Here is a 21,099-nt window from a genome sequence, read left to right on the forward strand (position 1 = left end):
GGTTACAGCTTGATAGATTTATAAACAAGGCCTGAAGTGTTTTTATTTTCAGTTGAAGTTATAAAATAAATGTAGCAGCAGAACAGGAAAGATTTAGTTTCACTAAAACCTGACTGAAGCAGGAGCTGAGGTGTGTCACCATGATGAAGGTGATCTGGTCTGGTTCTCCTTTTAAAAGTCTCTCTGTCATTTTTCCCAGTCAGTCTGCTTGGTAAAATAATAGGGGGAGGATTTCTTGGACAAACACAAGGAATCAAACAGTATAAAAGTGAATTTAAATCTAAAATCAGCAGTCTAGAATATTTAAGCCACTAGAGGGCGTTGTTATCACGTCCCTTTTGCTCATTGTGGATCTGGACGACATCAACACGTTATTAGACAACCTATGATTTTAAGGCACTTTAATTGGTACCATTAATAGTTTAGAAAATATAAGGATTTGAACAGTAACAATGAGTCACATTATTTCTAAATAAAATAAAAAGACATTAAAAATTGATGCATTTTAATTTCACTTTCGTTAACAACCTCAAAGTGTCAGAACTGCTTGGATACAGATGATGTCACTGAGCAGATCAATGTTCTTGTTGTGGACCGAAAAGCTGCAGTTGATCAGATCAGATCAGATCCATCCCAGATACTAAGGTCAACATGGTGACCTCTTATGTTCTGCTGCTCCTCAGAATACAAGAAACCACAACAGACAAGTTCACTACGTTAGTGTTTAGTATCAGAACCTGAATAATAAACTACAAGTTTATCTGGTAAGGTTACAATGAGGATTAAGATTCTTTCAGCTTGACCCATTTATAGGCCGGGTCATTTGGAAAAAACAATAAAGCTTTTATTAATTCATGTTCTAACATGAGCAGAGCTTAGAAATCAATATTTGGTGCATTTTTTGATTTTCAGTCACAGCCTCCACGCCTCTTGCCGTTCTCTCCATCAGTCTCTCTCACTGCTGTTGTGTTCAGGGGAATCAGTATCTCGTTAAGAAGCATGAGGGGTGATTGAGTTGGAATTAGCAGAAACTGGAATAAAATGGCTGAATGAATGTAGAGAAGCTGATCCAAAGTGGTTTCTTCATTTTGTAAGATCTGTTTGTGTCTCCTGGGTTTGTAGCTGATATTCAGGTAATGAGTCACTGTGAAAGCAGCACCAGCAGACTGTGTTGGACAATAAAACTAATAATATTAATGGTTATGAAAAGTACAGATATGATGGAGAAGATTTTATCATATTTTACCTGAAGCCAGAGACGTGGGTCATTAAAACATCAAGTTTTCTTCACCAAACACAAGTGGAACAAAGACAGCTCTGATTAAACAGGAAAAACTACATCATCCAGATTTGTCTCAAGTGGCAGAAGATGTGAACCATTGGAGGAGATCTCTGATGAGAACAGGTTTGACATTACCTAAGTTAGAGAAGGTACTTAATTATTTGAATTTATATTATTTTGTGATATTATTTTTGAAAACTCAGATATTTCTGTTCTCTCTTTAATACTATCTGTATATTTATCTCATTTTTAGATGCTACACTTAAATATCACAAGTCTTACTTTCAGTTTGGCCCAACTGTCCTCAGTTTTCACTACTTTAACGGTTTTTCAACATCTCAAACTCCAGCATCTCTTTATGCCTGTAATCTCTTTGTATACTCTTTTTTTATTATCTTTTTTATTTGTAAGACAGTTCTTTTGATGTATTTATTAGCAAAAGCAATCAAAATGAGTAACATCTGACAGAAACTGAATTAATGAGCAAATAATATTTCAGAAAACTAAACTGCTTCCTTTTCTTCACCAGATCTTCCCTCAAAGTTTCTCCTCTTGTCCTCCAGCTGGTTCCTCTTGTTTCACAGCAAAGCTGAACTCAGAGGAAATTAATGCTTCCTTAGTTTATAGTGTGATAAAAACTGAACTGAAAAATGTCCTAAGATCTACCTCTCGGTTTATTTTTACAGAGGAGAATAAAAATAAGATGACAAAAAACAGTTAAGTTATGCAAAAAAAAGTATTTTTGTTCTGTAATTGCTTCAAAATTGAAATTTAGTGATGAATAAAAATCAAATGTTCCATTCTGTTAAATTTAAAATGTTTTTCCTAATAAATAAAAGCTGAAGCCAGTTAACATTTCATGAGGTCATGTTTCAGTGTTTGATTCAGTGACATTTGAAGTGAACTGATGACGGATTTAAAGATGTTTTTACAACCAGACCCAAAAGACCAGAGAGAAGCAGACAAAAATTAATGTTGTGTTTCAGTTATACTGTTGAAATCTTTCAAATATCATCTGATTAAAGCTTCCTGCAAGTAAAAAAAATCATTTTTTAAAATAATGAGTGAATAAAATACATATTTCCATTCCCTGATTATTTATTAATGTAGTATAGTACTTTGTTACCTGCTTCATAGTTCTTTGCCTGTAGTCCACTATGTGGTCATTTAATAAGAATTATGTTTCTACAGATGAATAATCAAAATTTAAAGTGTCAACAACTCATTTCTCAGTAATAATTTTAGTGTCTTTTAGTATTTGTTGCCTCAGAGTCAAATGTGTGTAATCCTTCACCACTAGAGGGCGCCCTTCATCACACATAATCTGTTCAAACAAGCATTTTGACCCTCATCAAGCACCGTGGTCCTTTTTATTTTGTCTTCTGGTTTCTTTTTATTCCTATATATGTTTTGGCTTTTATTGAATTTTACTTGGTAAGGTGACCTTGATTGCCCTGAAAGACCCATTAAATTAAATGTATTATTATTATTATTATTGTGTTAAAAAATGACAGTAATCATTCATTATTTAATAAGGCCAATTATTGAAGTCAGACAAATGAGAATTAAAATGGTCTTTGGACTTTGACACATGAAACTATAACGACATTCTTTCTTGTTTTATCAGGGAAAAAAACTAAAATATAAAGAAACTTCCAGCTAGAAAGAAATGGCGCTAAAATCCAGGATATTAAGACCATCAAACACAAACATCTGAGATCTTGTGATAAAAGAAGCAGATTTTAGTTTCATTTTCGCTGACAACCCCAGCAGCTCAATTTTACCCAGATTTAAGTGACGTCGACCGTCAGAATGTTTTCTTATTGGTTCTGATTAATGTTGACGCCCCTTTTACGTCCTAGATGAGGGATGTTCTGGAACTAGAAGTTCAGTCTGTTTATCAGGATAAAGACATGGGACCGCTGTGCTGGAGGACAAAATGGACAAAATGCTCCCCTTTATGGTTTTTGTTCTGCTGGGAATACACAGCTCTGCTGCTGGTAAGTTATTAATATATTTTTTATTCTTGCCTTGTTTTATTAGAATGTTATAAATTAATATTCAGGAATTTGTACAGTTCTGGTAAACTTCTGGTTTATTATGTAGCCTAATAACCAAACAGTTAGTTTAATTAAATCCTTAGTTTAATAAAATCTTTAACATCTAAGCAGTTGATTCTGAAATAAATATAATTTTTGAAACAAAGTAACATTTTGCTACTTAGCTAAAGTAAAGCATTTATCTTTCTCTTTCTGTTATTTACTCTTTAATAATTAACACAAACATGATATGTAAAACATATGTAAGGTTATTGTATAGTTTGTTGTTTTTTATTATATTAAATGCTGACACATTACCTACAAAATCAGTTGTCCTCGGATCGGACATAATCATTTCAAGTTGATTAAAAACTAAATATAATAATTTAATTAAATGATATATTTATCACATGAAAGGGTTTACTGTAATATGTATTAAAATCTACAAACAGTGAGTTTTGAACAATATATACTATTTTTTTGTGGTTGTTCAAAATTTGTTGAACATATTCGTCACCAACCTCAAACATTTAGAAAAACTAATACAATCAGGCAACTAAAAGGTCAACTACATTCCTGAGGACCTATTTTCAAACCTTCAGCTCTTCTGTATGTTTTAAGATCACTCAGGCTCCTGGAAGATTATTTTCTCTTAAACTTGTTCATATTTATGGACACAGCTGCTCTCAGAACCATCTCTTTTCTATAAAACTATTAGATTAGGACATAAATGTACATTTTAAGAAGAGGTCAGATGTAGCAGGTGGAGGTGAAACAAGATGGATGAGGTGTTTCTTCCTCTCTTAATTCATTATGAAGCCTTCGAGGAGGCAAACAGTGAACCTACTACCAACCTACATAATAATAATAATTAATATCTCTTGTAGATTATGCATCTTTAGTGACTAAAGCAAAATGAAAATAACTTGACAACATTTAACCAAATCTAACATTTACTGTAATTCCTCAGAGTTTTACAGTAATTTCACTCAACTTTGACCTCATGTATTTTAGGAAGTTCTGGCTAGACAGCAGCTATCTGTGGAGGAGAGAAGGAGAAGAAACAGTGAATATCAAAATAATAAGGAAAATACACAGAGAGTTAAAGGAGGAGTATCTCTGAACGGAAAGAGAAAGATGGAGGAAGAGGATGGAGGAAGGGAAGCTAAAATGTTTCAATGATTTGAATAAAAGGGGCTCAGATCACCCAGAAGCTCCCAGACAGTCCAGTGGATCAGGCCATACTGGAGCTCAGAGTAGGCAGCTTAAAGCAGGAGAAACAAAGAAAGAGAAAAATACTCTGGAGAGATGAAAGCTATGAGAGCAGAGAGTTTTATTTGTTTCAAATTCATTCATTTATTGATTATTGATCCATATAGGTCTTTAAAACAACCGGCTAAAGTGATCAAAACACTAAACAGAATCAAAAACATAAAAACAGACAACAGGAAAATAATCATAGATAAAAAGCCTCCAAACTACTAGATATTAAAAGCCTGCCTGAAAACAAACGTCTGAAGCTTAGATGTAAAGATGTCTGGTCAGTGGTGGAGTGAAGGTCTGAAGGAGGTTGGTTCTAGAGTCGAGGTTCTGCTGCTGAAAAAGCCCGGTCAGCCCAGTGCTTCAGCCTGGTCCTTGAAACATCTAATAAAGGTTGATTTGATGACCTCAGGGGTCAGTCATGTTCAAAATAAATAAGGTGGAGCATGAATATGTTTCTTCAGTGTTGTTGAGTTTTTAAAGTAATAATCTATTTTAATACAGAAATATGTTTTTGTTGAATAAAAAACATTCTATTTAGGCTTAAAGTAAATGTTGTATAATGTTAGATATTTTAACTGAATAAAACTGTTTAAAAATGAACAAAAATAATATTTAACAGCATATATCTGTACTAAGAATGCCAAATAATGATTTAAAAACTCTAAACACATTTTAGACCAATTAAATAAAAATAATTATCTTCTTATTGTGTCTGTTGACTAAAACTAAATAAAAACTGGAAAAACGTCTCTTTTATAAAAACAAATAGAAAATGAGGAAGTTGGACCGGAACATTTAACCTTAGAGTTTAATGATAGACTTTCAGATTCTGTAATTTAATGTTTTATTTTCATAATTAAAACCTGTTTTATCCCAAGAATCGGTGAAATTATATTTCACTAACTGTAGATTATCTTATCTGGCTACAACATTGTCATGATACCATTTTTATTTATTCATTAATTATGTAGCTGTTAGTTGAAATTATATTTATGTTTACTTATAAATCTGTTTAGGTTATTAATAAAAGGCAGGAGCCCAATCTATGCAGTCCTTTCTGATCATCCAGCAATATAATCTGTCAGATTAAACCTTCATCATTAGGAGCAGATTTTTGGATTCAATAACCGACTGAAAGAGGTCAATATTCACCATGATGGTCAGAATCATTATTTTATTTTTAATAATATCAGCAGCAGCCAAAGTATTTTAACTTTATTTCTATATCAGCTCATCGTTCAAAAGAAAATATATTTTACTAAACAAGTTAATTTTGACATAATTTGTAACAGAATTATTAGTTTATCCTCTGCTGAGTTGAGAAAGTATTAATAATCGGTTCAATTAAGTGATTTTTATATAAATAAACCAAACTTAAGATTATATTAAAGTGTAGTACCAAAAATTATTAAATATTACAAAGTATATTGCATGAAGGTTATCTTCATATACCTTTTTATAAAAAATTTAATCTATTTTTATTTTACTACAAAAAAGTGAATATAGCTCTATAACTGAAGGTGAACCTTTATGAAATGATAGAAAGTAAAATCTTAATAAAATCTGAAATATCTGAGGTTGAAGTTGGTGGATATTTGTTCTATTTTATATGAAATAAAGGTCAGGATGTGTGAAACAATCTACTTGGGAAAGAAGAACATTTGATGAAACTCGTAGCTTTAAAAACGTTTCTGAGACACGATAAAATAATGTTTTGAATTCATTAAGTTTTAAAGTTTAATATTTATTTTACAAAATATTTTATATCAAATAAATACATCCTTAAAGAAAGATAAAACACTTTCTGAATGATCTTTTAATAATTATTATGCTATTGGTCATTTTACTTGTAAGCAAACAAATGTGGTGAATTAAATTATTTTGATTTTATTTTTTAAGCTCAAATCAGAATCTTGTCTTTTTTCCAGTGACCCACTCCCTGAAATATTTCTACACTGCATCGTCTCAAGTCCCAAACTTCCCAGAGTTTGTGTCTGTTGGTTTGGTTGATGATCTTCAGATTGATTACTATGACAGCAACACCCAGAAAGATGTGCCCAAACAGGACTGGATGGAGAAGAACAATGATGAGCAGTACTGGGAGACAGAGACTGGAAAACGTCAGGGTGACCAGCAGACCTTCAAAGCCAATATTGAAATTGTAAAGCAGCGCTTCAACCAAACTGGAGGTTCGTCTCTCACTATTTATGAATCTTTTTTTTGTGTTGTTTATGACAGATATATATGATGCACTCTCACACACACACACACACACACACACACACACACACACACACAGTACAGAGAGACAAATGGAGATACTTCATTGAACAGTTTCTTTAGCCATGAATAAATATAAAGTTGAACAATTGTTAAAATTAAATAAACTTTAAATAAAGTCAATCATTTTATTAACCTATATAATGCTGAATGAATCACTTCCAGGAATAATAAAATTATTAAATATTTGTTTAGAACTAGATGCTAAACTTAGTAAAATGTGGTGTTTCAGTAGCAGCAGCATATCTTCATCATCAGTGTTTATCAGTAATATTAAACATTGTTTAAATTCCTAATATTTTCCATTTTAAAGGTTTAAATATAGTCAATATTTAGTTCTTTATTTTCACCAGAACCTCTTTATTTTAGTTATTTCTGAGGAAATCCTTCTGAATTACTCAGATGTACAGAATCCTTCACTGAAGAAACTAAACAGAAACTATAGTTGAATGTGATTAGAGCAGGTATGTATTAATGTTGACTCAGTGTTAGTTTATAACTCAGGTCCTCTTTAGGAGATCTGGTTCTGGTGTTTGATGAAACTGATGTCAGAATGAAGGTCAAATAATGGAGGAGTTGAAACATGAAGTCATTGTCAGAGTTTTGAGCTTCTCTGAACTTTAAAACTTACTGCAGTTTATCTCCCAGGTTAAAGTTGCTTCATTTATAAAATAATAACAGAGTTTATTTTAAACTTTTAATAACTGGTCCTTGTTCAATGCTGAGAGCATCATTACTATTTAGAGAAGCACAAAAATCTGACAAATTAAAATGTTTAAAATAGATGAGAATAAAATGAGATGAGCTGAGATCAGTTATAGACGTGAACTTTATTTCATATTTTATCTCTTATTTAGTTTTTTTAAATCTATTAAATGTTGCAGCAACTTTGATTAAAATTACACCATTAAACACAATAAATATAAAGATTATTTTATAGAAAACATCAGGAATCAAGTTAAAATAAATAATAAAAACATCCTGAATCGTATATTAAACTGTTTCTCGTCTAACATTTGATGATACGTACAATAATCTGTGTTTTTTGTTAAATATTATTTTAAACTACAGTTTTTACAGCTGGAAAAAGGAATAAAAACTGTAAACTGGACATTTTTATAGTTGACTGATATTCTTTAGTAGCTTGGTGGTATTTTTAGTGGTTTTATTTTCTGTCATTATCGTATTTCTCTGATTTCTGCCTCAGATCATCTGTTTGTTGTGTAAAGTTGGAGCGCTCTGAGGATTTACACTCATGATTCAGCTCTGCTTCAGTTGGTTGGAAAACCTTGAAGTTAACCTTTAATTACTGTCAGAACAACAGTGAGAGCGTCTGTCTGTCCTCACATCCACAGAGCTGTATGTCAGCTGTGTTCTCTGCATGGAAACTATATTTAAAAATGAGTAAAAACAATTAATATAACTGAGAAACAAACTAAACATAATGAGACAAAACAACTAAAAGTAGGAAAATATGACTGAACGTAGAATTTAAAAAGAAAAGACTTGATTGCAGGTTTAAGCAGCTCAGACGGTCAAACTGATCAGTAACAGATTTTATCACACAGTGAGTCAGAAAGTTACTTGGTGTTGAAAACACAGATGGAGCGACTGAAGATCAGCTGAAACATTACTGACTGAGAGGAGCTGAACAAGCAGGAAGATCAGAGTTACTGCTGGAAGATGAAGACTAGAAACTGATGCTGCAGTGTGAACATGTGCAGCAAAGCTTCACATTTCATTTATACAGCAGCTTCATTTAATTTTAACTGATTAAAAACTGGAAACACAGAAAATAGTCAAAATGTTTCAAGTTTTCACAACGTTTAAACTCTTGGATCTTTTAACTCTTTACTGAATAAAATCATGAAGTTAGTTTTTGCTGAAGGCCACGCAGCGTCTCCATAAACAGCAGCATGACTGAGAAACAGGGAAGGAACCCTGAAACAGGAAGATCTGGGTCCAAACAGAACCAGAACAGACTAGAGAGATGAGTGGTTGTATTCCTGTGAGCAGCTGTGGTGCCTTCAGGTAGATCAGCCTCGTTTCTCTCAGACGGCCACCAGGGTTCATGTCCAGGAGTCTCCACACTCCACAGAGAGAAGATCTGCTGCTGGATCCACACTGGGAGACGAACTGGACCATCAGCTGGTTCTTCTCTCCATTCACCAGTCAGCCCAGATGGAGTTTATGTTGGTTTCAGTTTGTGTTCTGGTTCTGTTGTCAGAAGAGCTGCAGGATCTTTAACTTTGAAGGTTATTCTGGGATCTGTTGGCCTTAAAGCTGCAGAGAGAGCAGAGCTGTGAGATCATCAGAGGAGAGGAGCAGCAATGATGATCCTTCAGAAAGAACCAGAGAGGAGATTCATCTCAGCTGGAACATTAAAGTGAAATAAAACCTGTTTCTGTGCTGATGTTCCTGCAGTGATCAAACCCTGGACCTAAACTCTCCTTCAGTGGAAGCTTCTAGAAAACCTTCTGGAGGTTAAAGTCTGTAGAACCTCACAGGAAGAGGAAGTTCCTGAACTGATGATGTTTCTGTGTAGTTTCAGTTGTTGTGATGTTAAAGGAAGGATCAGGTCTGGTCTGAGTGTGCTGGTCAGGAGTCTTCATCAGGGTGGTTCTGCTCCTGCAGCTCACATGGACCTCCATCATCTTCATCAGGGTGGTTCTGCTCCTGCAGCTCACATGGACCTCCATCATCTTCATCAGGGTCAATAAGCTGAGTGTTAGTGGAGGCAGAGAAGCTCTGTGGTGGAGAGAGGAGATGGACTGTTAGGATCTGACTCTTGACGGCTGTCTCTAAAGTCTCCACATGTTGCCATAGAAACACATTTCCATCCTCTGATTGGCTGTGAGGAACATGTGACCTTCAGTCTTATCAAGTCTGTGCTGAGATGTTCCTGCAGACGTTCTCAGCTGCTCACATCTTCCACAGCATGTTTGGCTGTGAGAGCAACGATGAGACTGGAGAGGTCAAAGGTCACGATCAGGGATGTGATGATGGAGAAGATTTCCCAGCAGTCTGTTCACTGACCAACACCAAGGAGACGAGAACGTGGCTGTTTGGATGAGAACCAGCAGAACCAGACGATGACCCGGTTCTGCTGTTAGAGACTGAAGAACAGAACCAAAGGAAAAACCTCCCACACCTAAAGAGGTTCTGAGATCAGAACCACTGTAGATCTCTGCCACAGTGGTTCTGTTCATCTCACACTAACCAGCAGATATTAGGAACACTTTATCCACCAGAACTTTAACTAAACTTCCCGGGCCACAGGAAACCGCTCCATCAGAACCAGATTCTGGACCGAGCTGAGCCGCACCGAGCAGGATGGAGATGCTGCCCGATTAGCTGTTTGTTCTCAGTGGAAATTAGTTTAAATCAAGTTAACAGACAGAACATCACTAAAATGGGCCCATTTGGACTGAACCAAACCACCAGCAGAACCTTACTGGACTGAACTCAGTTTGTTTGGTAAATAAATAAAAAGTAAAACTACAGATTAGATGAAATCAGGTTAAAATGACTGATGGCTGTCGGTGCCGTCAGGAACATCAATTATCTGTTTGATGCTAAATTAGTTGGAAATAATTTAGTGATCATAAAAATGTATTTATGGCTAATATGACATCAAATAGAAATATAATCTTCCTCTAATAAATAAAACATGTCCTGAATAGTTTAAATATTTGGGTCAAAGAATAAAACAAGGAGCAGATTAATCCATGAATGGCTCCAAATGAAGAAGAAAACCTAAAATCTGAGGAAAAACTTGATATTTTAGATGATTTCCACTCTGTGTCTCCATCACTGACAGTCAGTAGAAAACCTTCATGTCAGAACTTCCAGACATCAGACGACCTTCAGGAAAATGTTCTGCTGTTCTCCAGCTTCCTGACATTTAATGTGAGCAGCACCAACTAACCTGCTGGCCCACTTCCTGCTGCAGCAGCTCCAACCTGGAGACACTGCGGACCCTCATGTGTTTCCATGCTGATCTTTAACCAAACTGAAACGCCTCATTGGTGGGAAAAAAGGTCCGAATATGTTCTGGTTCCGTTTTAGTTCAGAGGTGTGGAAACTGTAGCTGAGACGGTCTGATCCGGTTAAAGCCCGGTTCGGTGTGTTCATGTAACACTCTCACTGTTTCTAGCAGGTGTTTTATTGTGGATCAGAAACGTTCAGTGAAGCAGGAGAACCAGAACCGCTCTGATCCAGAACATTCGTTAAAGACGCAGCTTTTCTCCTCCGTCTGTTCAGAGACAGACAGGAATGAAACGGGTCAGGATTATTTGTCTCCTCCATGCTGATGGAGAAGAGTTGGACCTCTGCTGCTGTAGAAGAACCAGCAGGTCACATCACAGGAACATGAGAGGAACGTTAAACCGAGGCGTGGTCCTCCTCTCAGTAACTGTGAAACACAGGAACCAAAGGAGAAACATCATCCAGGAGACAGAAGAAGTCCAGCTGCATCAAGTGTTTGTTAACAGTGAAGCTCAGCAGATAAAACCATCTCTAGACTCAGAGGGAATCAGAACTTTGTGCAGCTGGAAGCAGGTTCTCCTTCAGGTTCAGCAGATTGGATGAAAACCCTTGTAGAAAACACAGTAAAACAGTTCAGACAGGGTTGAAGGTCCTTACTGCAGCTTCTCCCTGAACCTCTTTTTCTCCACAACATCTGCTGTGATGAAGCTGCGTTTCTATGAATGAAGTCCTTCATCTTCTTCAGACGCTCGTCTAACAAACATCTCAGCAGCTCAGAGCAGAAACACAGTTTGTCTGGTGAGCAGGAAGCTTCATGAGCTACAATCAGGTTTCTGCTCCTTCAGCCGTCTGGCAGCACAGAGAAATACTGACCTGAGAGCAACTGAACTGTGTGTTGATTCAGAAGCAGCTTGAAGATCAGACTGATGGCAGCTTTAAGAAGCTCAGACTGTCAGACTGATCACAAACAGTTTATTGTCGTCTGAATTGAAGATCTAATCAGGTCTCCTCTGATCAGGAGGGAAGATCTTTCCCAGCATCAGCAGAAGAACCCATCATGTTCAACAGCTGCTTTATAGAGGAGGAGGTCCTGGGTCAGTGGTTCTGGGTTGTAGAGTCTATTTGTGGGCAGGTGTTTGGTTCCATGTGTGGAGTCTTTCCAGAACCTCTGAGGAGACAGAAACAAACTGAAGGAGAAGAAACACAGATGGAGGGACTGAAGATCAGCTGAAACATGACTGACTGAGAGGAGCTGAACCAGCAGGAAGATCAGAGTTACTGCTGGAAGATGAAGACTAGAAACTGATGCTGCAGTGATCAAAACTGGACCTAAACTCTCCTTCAGTGAAGAACTCTGAGCAGAAACCTCACAGTAACGTCTCACTTCAAAACGTTCTCCTCAGACATGTCACCTCGCTGTCTGTCTGCAGATGAACATGATGTAAAACTAAATTAATGATGAGATGAACCTGTTCAAAAGTCACAATGTCTATGTACCTCTGAGTCACATTAAGTTACACTAATCAATGTAGATAAACTGCAGACAGTAGATCTGTATATGATGAAGGTTTCTTTGGATGATAATAAATAACTTTTATAACTTTTTCTCAGCAGTTTCTGTTGGTTTCTCTTTCTCTCTAAGATGTCTGCAATGTTTGGATGACTGTTGTGTTAATTCATAAAATCTGGTGTTAAAAGAGTAATAAACAAAAACTCGTCTTAGTTTCTGTTTTCTCTCTCTGTATTTTAGGTGTCCACATTGTCCAGTACATGTACGGCTGTGAGTGGGATGAGGAGACTGGACAGGTTACTGGGTATCGACAGTTTGGCTATGATGGGGAAGACTTTCTAACATTGAACGCAGAGACAAACACATGGATCGCTCCACAACAACAGGCTACAATTACTACAAACAAATTGAACGATAACAAAGCTTTTCTGGAGTCTGATAAGAATTACCTCAACCAGGAGTGTCCTGAGTGGCTGAAGAAGTATGTTAACTATGGAAGGAGCTCTCTGATGAGAACAGGTATAGTAACATATCCTGATATTTTATGTATTATTTAAATTCCTTGTTTTACTAGAATTACTCAAAGGTAATGTTATAACACTCATCTAGATACCAACTTCTTCACTACATTTAGACTGGACTCAGTTCTGTTCTGTATCTGAGGCTCGTCTCCAGCTCTGACACATTTCAACTAATTTACTTTTCATTAGACATGAATCATTATAAACTGGTTATATTTGAACTTTGTGTCTCCATCTCCAGATCTTCCATCAGTTTCCTTTCTCCAGAAGACTTCCTCCTCTCCAGTCAGCTGCCACGCTACAGGTTTCTACCCGAACAGAGCTGAGATGTTCTGGAGGAAAGATGGAGAAGAGGTTCATGATGGTGTGGACAAAGGAGAGATCCTCCCTAACAATGATGGGACCTTCCAGATGAGTGTGGACATAGATCTGTCCTCTGTTGCAGCTGAAGACTGGACCAAGTATGAATGTGTGTTTCAGTTCTCTGGAGTCAAAGAAGACGTCACCCACAGACTGGAGAAAACAAGGATCTTGACCAATAAATGTAAGTAATGGTGTAAAGAGCTGCATGTGTTTATAGGTAGATATCTGCTGATTACAAAGTTCTGTCTGCTTTCATCGTCTTTTTAGATTTAGATTCAGTTTTAGGGCTCAGAACCAGAAGCTTTCTTTGTTGGGATCATTATCTCAGCCTGAACCATAAAATAAAAGTTAAAACACCTGATTTGATGCTGATAAAATCTACTCCAGGTGTTTGAGCTTCTTTTTATTGTCAGTAAAAACCAGTTTCAATAAAAACTTTCAGGTTTATTCATTTAGAGGTTTTAGGTGACGTTAGACTTTGTGCAACCATTCACTGCATTAATTGAATTAACAGCTTTATAACACTTGAAAATCAATGTGCATTATTATTGAATTAACCTCACAATTATAGTAACTGAAGGAAATAGACTGAAGCTTAATGGAGGTGTGAGTTTGTTCAGTGTAAGAAAAACGTAGAGAACAGAAACCAGAACCAGCAACAGAAGAACAAAGATAAAACCTGGTCCTGGTGTTCAGACAAACTGGGATAAAAGACATGAACAAACCAGTGACTCTGCATGAGTTTGACCTGGTTTATCTTCTCAACAGCAAATACCATCAATCTGATCATCCCTGTTGTTGCTGCTGTTGTGCTCGTTGGTCTCATTGGTCTGATTGGATTCATTATTTACAAGAAGATGAAGAACGGTGAGAGACGATATTTTGTCTTCATTTTCATGTATTTTGATTGTTGACCTTGAGTCAGTGAGAAATAGACCTGATTTAAACATTAGAGGGTAATATTGACCACATTTATGCCCCATTTTCATTGGCTCGATTTGGCCCTACTCCACTCTGCTTGCCTTGTGAGCGTTTCCATTACTGTTTTTATAGACTGCTGGAGATTGGCACCAGCTCCCCCGTGACCCACTATAGAAGAAGCAGTATAGAAAATGACTGACTGATGACAATTATAAATCATGCCTGAAGGCTGAAAGAAAAGAAAATTGTCACATCAACTTTCTGAATTACACAGAGGCAACACGCTGTATTTATTAACAGCTGATTTCACCGTTAAAACCAGCGGTTCAGACACACAAACATTTCCCCCTAAAACACACAAAACAAAACACCGGCATGAAACAGCAACTTTGGTTCAGAAATTTATTGATGGTCCTTCAGCGAACCACCATGTAAAGGAAGAGGGAACAGCAGAGAGCAGCTGCCTGTAATCAGACTGAATGCATTGGATCAAACTGGAGGAAGACCCTGGTGAATGTGCAGAACACGAATGTCCAATATCCAACCTAAAACTGATGTCACCGCGGTCAAAAGTCAGCAGTTTTGTGCTTTAATGTCCTTGTCTTCATTATTGCCATGGATGAGACAAAAACGTCCTCATAAAGGCCAAAACTGTAACTTCTTCAGACAAACTTTGGACCTTCATTAGTCCAGACAGCAGCGTCTCTCCTCTCTGCTTCTGCTCCCACACCCCCTCACATCAGAACCTCTGAACCTTATTTTAGAAGTTCTGGCTGGGCTGTGGTCCAGATAATTAACCCACTGGATCATTTTAGACATAAAAACATAAATAAGACATTCTTGCATATATATTAATACAAACATTAGTATTGAGTTTGTTTTTATTTTCTATTTAATCATTAAATTTTTTATGATTTCACGCAGCACAGTGCAGCACACTGATGGCTGGAGGCGGGGCTTCAGCAGCCAGCGGGTCATTAGAAACACAACTGGTACTGTACCGAGTAGAGCAATCACAAGTGGAGCGGAGCTGTGCCGGCTAAAACGAACCAGTGGAAGACTGGCAATAGACATGATTAATAAAACCTGGTCCAAACAAGCTGTAAATCATGGAAAAATGGCAGAAACCATAAACTCAAAAAACAGCTTCAGTATGAAAGAATTTCATAATTTTTTCAATTGTGATTTCATGGTAATATCAGTGTGCAACAAAACAAATCAGACTTTAAACATTTGAGTTGTCCTGGTTGCTGTTTGCTGGATTTCACTAGAGATGAAGATCAGGTCATTTTCTTAAAAATGTCAGTTAATCAGCAGAACTTCACTCATCCAGCAGAAGCTCCTCTGTAGCTAATATTGTTAGTAGCACAGAGATTATTCAGCGTTCAGAATATCTCTGAAGATGATAAGAAACAGATCATTTCTATTTGTATAAAATAGTCTCAATTCACCCATAAATAAATGCTAAATCTGCTGAATAATAATCTGCTTAAATATTATTGGCGTCATTCATGATATTCTGATACCTTCCTGGTAAGAGACAGGAAATTGAGGCGTCTTCAGTTTCAGACAGGCTAACTTGTTGTCCTCACTTCTTCTCAGTTCTAGATGTTCATCAATGTTCAACTTTTAAACCAGATATCTACCAAACTGAGCCTAGAAGTCTATGAACCATTTATTTAGCTGCATTTTCATCTAAAATGTTTACTGGGCCGCATCTGTAGAAATAGGATAGAAGTGAAAGGATCTTTTAAGACGAGATATAAAGTTGTTTTTCTGTCTGTTTCAGCCAAGCGTCCTCCTTCTCGTAAGTAAAGCCTCTTTCTATTCTAATCTATTTTTATCTCTAGCTCTGTGTTTTCTAGAAGTCTTTCTGTTTTATGGTGCTGGAGATGTTTTCAGGACATTTTCTGTACATTTTACATCAGTTTACAGCAGAACATTAATTCACCTGCTTGTTGACGTTACAGCTGTGGAGAACCCTCAGGCCCCAGAGGAAACCAAGTTTCTTCCAGAACCATGAAGAAACAGAACCAGGACAACACAAAGCTGTGAGTTGCTGAATGTTGAACAAAGATGTTTTTAATAAATATAAGACCTGAATGTTACATTTTATTTCCTGTAAAAGTTTGAGGCATGTTAGAAAAATAGAAAAAGGTTTGATAATTTTAAAAGGGACATTGATTATAAAGTTAATGTTTTTAAAAAGAGTGATAATTTTAGAAACATTTATAACACTTTGTCAGATAAATCACTGACAGAAATAAGGAATCTCTACTTTAGGAAGATGATTATTCAGTTTTACTCTTTGGAAAGAGGAAAATAGATTCTGCATATAACCCATTTATTATGTTTAGCAGCTGAATATTCTGACTTCGTTAAACATACATAAAAAAGGCAGTTAATAATGTTATTAATAGAACACCTTTATGGATCATAAGGAATAACTTAATATTCTAGAAGACAATTATGGGATTGATATGTAATTTATATTTCCAAAACAAAATCATGCAGAAGTGTAATTATAGAAAATGAGGCTGCAGATAAATGATGAAGCTCTCAGATCTTAACAGGTTGTTACATCTGGTTGAATAACAGGAAACATCCAACTAGAAATCTGTTGGTTGAAACAACTGAGAGGATTTTAAAACTTAATTAAACATTGAATTCCAGCACTTTGTTTTTAACTAAATCTTTGTCTGTCTCTGCAGGTTCATGGATAAAGTTTGCACTGAAACAAGAAACACCTCCACTCTCTCTATTACTGGTGAAATGTAATTCATGTTAAATTTTAACAGACGTGAATCCAGTGATAAAATTGATGAATATTGTAAAAACGTACAATAACTGGTTCAAATGCTGTTAAAATCAAATAGGAGTGATACTAATATATTTCTTCTCTGGAAAGATCTAAACAATTAAAACCAAACTAAACCTTTGACCCAGACACAATTATTCTGACCAATGGAGTTGATCTACAAAAATCAGACATTTTACTTTGTCTGGTTTCTGGATTTTCTTATAAATGAATGAATTAATAATGATTAATGTTACACTTGGAGATTTACATAAACAGACTAACCTTGTACATTTTTTCTACATCAGAAATATATGGTTAGAATGATGAGTTTTATTCTTTTGGATGAAAATATTTGTATTTCATTAAATGAAACGTTGCACATAACTTCATGGAAGTTAAAACAATTGGAGATATTAGATACTGTTCCTGTTAGTGTAATGATAGTAAGTTTTGTTTGTGTTAAACTGTTCTGATCCAATCAACTACAGATACATTAATCTAGCTGTCAGATATTCATTATAACCACTGAGTTAAGTTTTTATCATGGTGATGATTTCATATCTGAATTTAATTTCTAGATGTGTTGCTGTTCACCTAATTCTTTCAAAAATATTTTTTTTTGGGTAAATTATATATTTTCTTTCATAGTCTTTCAGCTAAATATAGTTTATTTTGTCTGTCTTTCATTTTTATTTTACTTCTGATTAAAACAGCTTTAAAATAGTTTTTTTTCTTTAATCTTTTCTATCTGATGTATACATGAAAAATATTGTGCAAGTTTTTTTTTTTGCTATTTTATAAACATGATCTGGGGCTTAAATAAGTTCTATTGTTGGGTTTAGTATATTGGTGTTCTGTAAATTTTGTTTGCATTTAAATACATTTCCTCCAAATCTAGCATTTTTTGTTCTTTTATATTGTTAGACAAGGCTGAATTTCTGTATATGCTTCAGAGTTTATAAATACTGCTAAACTATTTCTGACCCAATGAGCCTGACCTAAAGATACTTTTGTGGTTTTCTTGAACAGTAACTTACCCAACAAACAAAGTGGAGTAAAATGTTTTTATTTGACCTTTTCCTGTATATTTTATTTGTTGACTTTTAGATGATTTTATATAGGTTAATAATTTTCGAAGCATCATTGTCAAACCCATATTTAATTTGCTGACCCACATACAGAAATCATTCAGGGAAACAGATTGAAAACAAGCTAGTAAGCTGTGGGAGCAGAGCTGCGAAGGTTGACCAAGGACCAGGTTAAGTTTCCAGGTGAGTTCTATCACAAGGAGGATACGAGTGGGTTGGAGTGGAAACCAATGCAGCTTAAACCTGAGAGACACAGTGATGACTTGAACACAAACTCAGGAGAGAACAAATTCAATTCAGTTTATCTATATATTGCCAATTCCCAACAAATGTCGTCTCAAGGCACTTTACAAAAAATAACTCAATCATACAAACAGATTCCAAGTCATTTACATTCATTCCAAATTAATCCTAGTTATCAAAGCAATGCAATCAAGTTCAGTTTATTATTCAAATTAGTTAGTTTTCTATCCAAGGAAAAAAAGCAAATTGCACTGTTGACTTTGCAGCAATCCCTCATACCCAGCATGCATGTACCGAGAGTGGAAAGGAAAACCGCCTTTTAACAGGATGAAACTGTCAGGTTTGAACAACCTAAAATACTTATAACATCACAAAAAGAAGAGAAAGACAAAGAATTAGTTACTTTACTCGCCGCGAGGAGAACGGACAGCGATGTGCTTTTCAGTTACAAATCTCCTACCGCTCTGAAAAACATCTGTCCGTATCTCTCTTTTTATTATCTTTGGGGGTTCCCTACTTACAATGAATGTCGCTCTCTAAGGATGGGAAAAACAGCTGCATCGTAAACAGGTCATAAACACCATTATCTTGTAACAACGCACTTCCACAGTCTCCATCATCTTAAGATCAGTGTGTCTTCTGTTCAGCGCAATCAGCCACCATCTTTATGACACCCTCATCTGTGACTGCTTCCTTCCCAGCTCCACCTTTGATCCTTGCCTGCAGACAAACTCATCACATCCTTACTCACACAAACACCATGAAAGGTTATAAAGATCAAATAGTCAAGTTAATAGAAAAGGAAAATATATAAGATAAATCTATATTCAATTATTCTAACATTTCCTCCCTGTATATCTAATATTTGCTCATATTCTCATATCACTTAACAGCCACTTCTTTCAGATTTTTTTAACTGTAAGATTATTTTCATGAGTACAAAGACAATTATACTCAGAGGTACTTACTGACATTTAAATCACAGAATCATATAGAGATGGATCTGGGTACAGGTCAGAAAAGTGGTTCGTCACATCCTCATCATCCTGATGTTTAAATAACGGATAGAGTTAGGTAACTCTGTCTTCCATAGGAGAAATAGCTGTGGTGATGAGACGGTTAAGCAGAGAACGAAGGCAGGGAATTCAACAACATCCACACAATGTCAAAAATTGCAGCAAACACTGCAAAGGAAATTATTACTGATGATACTAAAATTTTATACTTTCCAAACACATCCAGCCAGGAGTCCCACATCGAGGTGTCTACTCCAGAATGCTCCTTCATTTTGCCATTTAGAGATCTCAAACCTTCTATGGCTTTAGTTAGGCTGCCATCAGCAGCAGTGTTGTTAGGTGTGAATGTGCTGCATTTTTCTCCAAAAATGGCACAAACTCCTCCTTTTTCAGCTAACAACACGTCCAAAGCAATTATTTTCTGGAATGCCATCAGGGAAGTTGAAGCCAATTGGTCATGGACAGTTTGAAACCCGCTTTGTGTCCAATTTCCTAGTTTTTGCACATTGTAGTAAATATAGTTGATCCTGTCTACGTTTTTGTTCAACGTACACCACTTACAGATATTTGATTCAAATCTTGCAGCTACTTGATCAGTCAATTTATATTCATCTATAGCATCTATGTATGTAGAGTCTCCCTCAGTCTGCCAAGCTACTGCTCTGCACTTTCTATTATGCCAGTTATGTGGATTTAACACTAGATAGTCCATCTGTTACTTCATCTACTGACATAGGATATACTGAAACTGGTAACAATAAAGTAATTAGAGCACAGAGTCCCGTTACTTTTGAAGGCGATCGATCTTTTTTCCTGCTCTTGATGGAGGTAGACGCTTTTTCTCTGTCTCCCGCACCCCTCCCATATTTGCCCTGCTTCAGCTCTGTGTCTTGTCTTTTTTTTGGAGCTTCTTTTTGCACATCTTCCAAATTCTTCCAAATTATGGATTTGGTCAGCTGGTCTCTCAATGCAATTGATCAAATTTTCTCGACGAGAAGACAGGGGTCGGGAGAGCCCACTTGCCCGGACGGGACATTTTTCTCCGGATACACGATGGACTCCTGGCAGAAGTGGAGGATTGTGTGTCTGTCGATAATGTCAGTCGAGGATGTGGAAGATGTGATCCTTATACAGGATTGCAAGCGGGTTGCGGTTCCTGGACTCAGGGGTGAAATGGTATAAATCTTGGAGAAAGTTGTTTGCTCGGATCTGGCAGAAAGACCAGGAATTTGTCTATTTGGATTCGCCTTTGAGAAGCACCAGTGAGACTCTCAAGGCTGACGGAAAATTAAGAGTCAGCCTAACCCAAATAATTATTGTTTTCTGAATCTGGCTCCCCTGCGCGGCCTTGATGGCTGGCTATCTTCAACTTCTCCTGGAAGTTATGTAAACATGACGCTCTGCTCCCTCTGCACCCTCCCTTCCCTGAGGACATCTGTGGACCTGCTCAGAACTTTGTGGCCGGTTGATGAACATTCCAACGAACCATCAAGGACAATGGCCTCTGTGACAGTGCTTCATGGACTTACTTGCACACACTCACTTGCACACACACACATGCTCAAGATAAACATATGCACCCCTCACACCACCTTCACCGTTCCCAGCATGATGTTGTTTTGTAAATTTGTTGCTTCTTTGTGCTGAGGTTTTTTGCAATCTCAAACTGTATCCTGCTAAGGATAAAGTGTGAAATATGATTTTTATTCCCTCTACTTACCTAATGTGGCCTCTTTTCTCATCTAGCAAGGGCAGCGCCTGTGAGCGGGCAGCAAAGCCTCGGTGA

The 21,099-nt window shown here is 36.4% G+C and overlaps 1 protein-coding gene and 1 long non-coding RNA gene across 2 annotated transcripts; one reads left to right on the top strand and one right to left on the bottom strand.

The window, feature by feature from the left end:
* Positions 1-3,194: 3,194 nt before the first annotated feature.
* On the top strand, positions 3,195-18,039 carry LOC124878936 (H-2 class I histocompatibility antigen, Q9 alpha chain-like). Its single transcript, XM_047383142.1, has 8 exons — positions 3,195-3,282; positions 6,513-6,773; positions 12,602-12,880; positions 13,124-13,426; positions 14,014-14,112; positions 15,956-15,973; positions 16,137-16,217; positions 16,878-18,039. Exons 1-7 carry the CDS (start codon positions 3,222-3,224, stop codon positions 16,187-16,189), a joined length of 1,074 nt encoding a protein of 357 aa, XP_047239098.1. The 5' UTR covers positions 3,195-3,221; the 3' UTR covers positions 16,190-16,217; positions 16,878-18,039.
* LOC124878944 lies at positions 9,033-11,634 on the bottom strand. The gene is made up of 2 exons (XR_007040908.1): positions 9,558-11,634; positions 9,033-9,509 (listed from the first exon to the last, which is right to left on the bottom strand). It is a non-coding gene; the product is annotated as an uncharacterized LOC124878944 (long non-coding RNA).
* Positions 18,040-21,099: the final 3,060 nt, after the last annotated feature.

This window comes from Girardinichthys multiradiatus, chromosome 13 (assembly GCF_021462225.1).
Source record: "Girardinichthys multiradiatus isolate DD_20200921_A chromosome 13, DD_fGirMul_XY1, whole genome shotgun sequence".
Lineage (NCBI taxonomy): Eukaryota > Metazoa > Chordata > Actinopteri > Cyprinodontiformes > Goodeidae > Girardinichthys > Girardinichthys multiradiatus.